The sequence below is a fragment of the Gavia stellata genome, chromosome 3, assembly GCF_030936135.1.
Source record: "Gavia stellata isolate bGavSte3 chromosome 3, bGavSte3.hap2, whole genome shotgun sequence".
Classification (NCBI taxonomy): Eukaryota; Metazoa; Chordata; class Aves; order Gaviiformes; family Gaviidae; genus Gavia; species Gavia stellata.
The window spans coordinates 55,476,113-55,480,714 of NC_082596.1; the positions used below are offsets into that span (position 1 = coordinate 55,476,113).

At 51.8% G+C, this 4,602-nt stretch overlaps 1 protein-coding gene across 1 annotated transcript; it reads right to left on the bottom strand.

Moving 5' to 3' along the window:
• Nucleotides 1-879: 879 nt before the first annotated feature.
• Nucleotides 880-2,529, bottom strand: TMEM200C (transmembrane protein 200C). The gene has a single exon (XM_059815758.1). It carries the CDS (start codon nucleotides 2,527-2,529, stop codon nucleotides 880-882), a length of 1,650 nt encoding a protein of 549 aa, XP_059671741.1.
• Between the last annotated feature and the right edge of the window lie 2,073 nt (nucleotides 2,530-4,602).

Sequence of the window (4,602 nt, forward strand, 5' to 3'; positions counted from 1 at the left end):
ATTAAAGTGTGGTTTCTCAGAGACTGAACCAGTATTTATTTTGAAATTACTCCTAAATAATTAACCACTTAAAAGCATAAGAAAACCTTTGGCCTCATAGCATCTCTATAATCTTTCACAGTATAAAACCAAAAGTTTTCTGATATCTGTAATTACTTACCAAAATAAAGGACTTTTTTGTATGGCAGTTTTGTTTGTAAATGTTTTATTAAAAAAAAAATCTTTTAATGCTATTAGTCAATACACATGTAATAATACTTCATAAAGTATCACGTAGTAGTAGGTATTTTGGATTCAGGAATGTAATGGTTTTATCTAAATCATCAGAGCTCTGTTCCGCTCCAGTCTCTTCTAAATTGTCATTTTTTCCCAGAATTTAAACAAACTCATTCTTTGTCAAGGTACGTCAACCTTAAGGCCTTGCAAACTTTTTAGTGATTGAACCAAAACAAAGAGAGAGCTCGGCTTTCTTGATCTGAAGACCACATTGCTCTTGAGCTTAAGAAGGTGACTGTGGTTTTCAAGCAGTTAGTGGAAAATCAGCAAGAAAGAAATCAGAGGAGAAGAAGGGGCACTTGGAAATCAAAACAGTAAAGTGCACAGTTATACCGTCTGAAATTGTATTAATCTGATCCAAAGATCTTGCTGGACTGTGGATATTTAATACAATTTGGCTTGCATGGAACATACAATCACCATCGGACAGAAAGGATTTTCTTTTCTTCCTGAAGTCGTCTGCAGGATCTATGGAATTCAATTTTCAAGGGTAATATACTGCAGCTCTTTGGATATTGATCAGTTTCCTAAGTCCACAAGGAGATGGAAAAGGGGGGAAGGTGTGGAGGGTGGCAAGGTGTCCTCGTGCCTTCTCTGTTTTGTTTAGATGCCAGTACTCTCCAGTTCCCCGTCCTCCAGCCCTAATGCAGGGTGTGACCTAGAAATCATAAAAAGTTTCTCTTTATTTGTGTACTGCCTCTGAGTTTGCTGGGATTGCTCCCCTGTTTGTTCTTTGCTGGTATCCTTGAGGGTGTCTGTCTTCTCAGCTGGTTCCTCCTCACAGTCCTGAATTTTACTGGCTGGGGTGTTGGCAACTGACTCCAAGGAGGTGCCTGCCTCCTCCAGGTGGCTGTAGCCCTTATTGCTGCTGGAAGGCTCAGACTGGGAGCTCCGGGAGTCCGTCCTGGTGATGGCAGGAGGGGTTGAGGGGGCCGACCCCCCCAGATCCAGAGATTTGGAGTAGCTAGAAGATGCCTTTGCCAGGCGGCTGGAGTCTGGGCCCCTGCTGACTGCCGGGGACCGAGGTGGCTCAGGGAAAAGGGGACGCCTGGCATCGGGCAAGCAGCTGGTGCTCTGCCGCCTGAGAACCAGCTTATGCCTCCTTGTCCCACAGCCTCCCTTGATGTGGCTGCTGCTGAGGTCAGTCAGGCTCAGTTCAAACTCCCCCCGTGGGATCTCCCGGGCTCCCCACTCACCAGGGGACCTCTGCCAGCCTCCCCCTCCACCACTCGGTGCCAAGGGCAGGAGGGTGAAAGCGCTCAGTGAAGAGCCGACAATGGAGCTGGCTGTGCTGTGCTGGCCCCAGCTCTCCGGCGGGCTGCAGGGTGGGCTCGTGACAGCGTGGCCAGCAAGGGCAGCACGCTCCCGGTAGATGCTGTACACAGCCTCGGCCAGGCTGGGCGGCTGCGGTGGGGTGCAGAAGGAGGAACGCCGCGGCGAGGACGCCAGGTGTGGCGGGGAAAGGGAGATACCCAGTCCTGGTGGCCAGGAGCTCTTGGCCAGCATGGCTGCAGCACCCAGGCCTTCACCGCCAGGCTTCAGCTCCAGGCCCCGGGACTGCACGTAGTTGACAAAGCCATTGAGAGGGGCTGAGGCTGGGGTGCCTCCGTCCTTGGCCCGCAGGCTGTGGGCATCAATGACGGTGGAGTAGAGGTCACGCAGGTTGATGATCTTGGTCTTTTTGTCACGGTTCTCGTGCAATACCGCATTGGCGCAGATGAAGAGGAAGATGCCAATACCCATGATGAGGGGGCCCAGCACCTTCAGCTTGTCTGAATGCAAGTAGCTGGAGAAAAGACGGAAAAGGAAACCCACCGAGGCCTGGGGGGACGAGGAAGTGGGGGAAGACTGTGGAGAACCCCGGGTGGTAGCAGTGGTGGAGGTGTTGACTCTGGGGGGTGACTCTAGATGGATCCCTGCTTGTGCCCCTTCCTGGCTCCGGGACCGGTTCTTGGGGGTGCCACCCTGCGGTGCCAGGTGCCGGCCACCACTGAAGCTGCCTTCTTTGTACACCTGGCTGGGCTTCGGCCAGTAGCCCACCACAGCCAAGGCAATGCCCACCAGCAGTACCAGGATGCCACAGAGGGCGATGAGCCCCGAGAGAGAGCACAGCTTGAGCTTGCCTTTCACCACCACCACATCATTCTTGCGCTTCTTTTTGGTCTTGCGTTTGCGTTTGGGGACTTGGCTTTGGGGTCGCAAGGGGTCCTGTTTCCTAGCTGAGATCCTCAGGAGGCCTCCCGTGGCGATCATGGCTGGCTACCCAAAGCACTGCCCCCTATGGCCACTCCAGCTCCTGCAGTGAAAGGGAGAAGAGAAGAGGATGAGGCCCAGGGGCAGACCTGCAGCACAAGAGGTGTCTCTGTTCCTCATTCAAACTCCTGCTAATTAAAACCCTCAACAAGTGGGACGGGGGTGGCACCAACAGGCCGATCTCCCTTGCCCACACAGCTCCTGTGTGTGAGAAAGAGACAGGCAGACTGACAGCATCGAAGCAGCCACGTGCCCCATTACACTCTTGCCAAACAGCTAATTAATTTCTTTACACTCCAGGTGAATGGTAGAGGGAGTGGTATCTGCTGGTGTAAACAAAAAAACAATCTTGCTAGTCTCAGAAAGAGATTGCAAAGCACGGGAGCTCAGAGGATGCTGAGCCCCACTCACTAACAGGGTCTGGGGTTACGCTGCACACTGACTGTGGTTAGTGACGTCACGCAGGAGTTGAGGGGATGGGGGAAATAAAAGTAGGAAGGCAGTATATTTGATCTATGGATACCATTTGTTCCACTACACTACTTACACATTACTGGGGGGAGGGTTGAACATATTACCTGCCTTTCTTAAATGAGTAGGAAAGGAATTACCATGAATTGTGCAAGGGAAACATTTGAACACTGGAAAGTGGTGGCCTGTGAAAGTTTCTTTCTAGTCATTTGCACTTGATCTGCAATATTACCGAAATTCATCTCCTACCTGTCCAGAGGCATCCCTGGTTTGGGAACATGTGCGATGCTCCAGGTAACCGTTATGTAACAGCAGCGAATTCCCCCCCCTCCTCCCCACCCCCAGAAAGGGGAGATGGTGGCTGGCAGGTAAGAGATGGTATGTCAAATCTTATTAAAGGAGGAGCAAACCCTTGCGAGTCACCTGGGGAAATGGCAATGACTGCTGGTAAGGAAACTGGCAGGGGACTAAACACTGAGCATTTATGTTTTTTGTTTCACTGGACCATCAGAAGTCATCTCTCTGTTCCAGTGATCTGAGCTACAACATGCAGCATGTAGAAGCAATTCCTGCACTGTTGCAATTCTTTTTGGAAGGTATTCCTTCATGCTGCTGAGGAGCAGGATCCCCTCCCCCCTTTCTCTTTCTGAGTGTCGGGTTATTTTTTCTTTGAGGGAGCAAAAGATGACAGCACTGAATATTACAGGATTCACAAAGTCCAATTCATTGCACTGAAAGGTGATTAAGTAAGCACCTTCCCCCGTTCAGCTTTTAAATCTCATTTCTTTTCTATTCTATTCCCAGATTTGCCACATATGCAGTAATTTTGTGTCCCATTTACTGTGTTTGTATTTTCCCCAGAAAAAGAAGGGTGTTGTCAGCGAGGACATTGTTAAATTACTCTCCGAGGTACTGCACGCTCAAAACAAAGAGCAGAGACTTATCTTCTATTTCCTATCGCTGAACTATTTATTTAAAAAAAAAAGGGAAAAAAAAGAGCATTTTTTGTTGATGCAAAAGTGTCATTATCGGGGCATGCTTTGCTTTAATTGCCGGTTCGTTGATCTCATTCTTTCTGCTGCCCCACTAGCCAGCAGCCCGTCTCCTCCACCGCGGCGAAAACAGATGGTAATGAGCGCCGAGGAACCTTCCCAATTCGGCATCGCCTGGCACTTAGTTTCGGCGATGGAGAGAGCAGAGCTCGGCATGCGAGGCAGGACACCGTCGGACCACCGGCCATTACCAGCGACCGCAACGCAATACAGCAACCCGGGACTGGCAGGTTCGCACGAACCTCCATCCACACCCCAGCCCACCGCCGCCGGCTCCTTAGGAAAGCCCTCAAGCGCTACCCCGACCTTGCTCAGTAAAGACCAAACAGAGTTTTAACGGTATTAACAGGACCCGGTTTAACCCCCCGGGCGCCACAGACGGGGCTCGCCGGGCTCCCGACTGCCGGGGCTGGGGCCGCCACGCACCCTTTCAAAGGAGCTCCGGCAGCAGATCCGGGGCGCCAGCCGGGGGCTGCCGCTGACTCCGCCGGGAGCGCGGCGGGGAGGGCGGGGGCGCCGCGCCGGCCGGGCTGGCCCCGCAGCTCCCCGG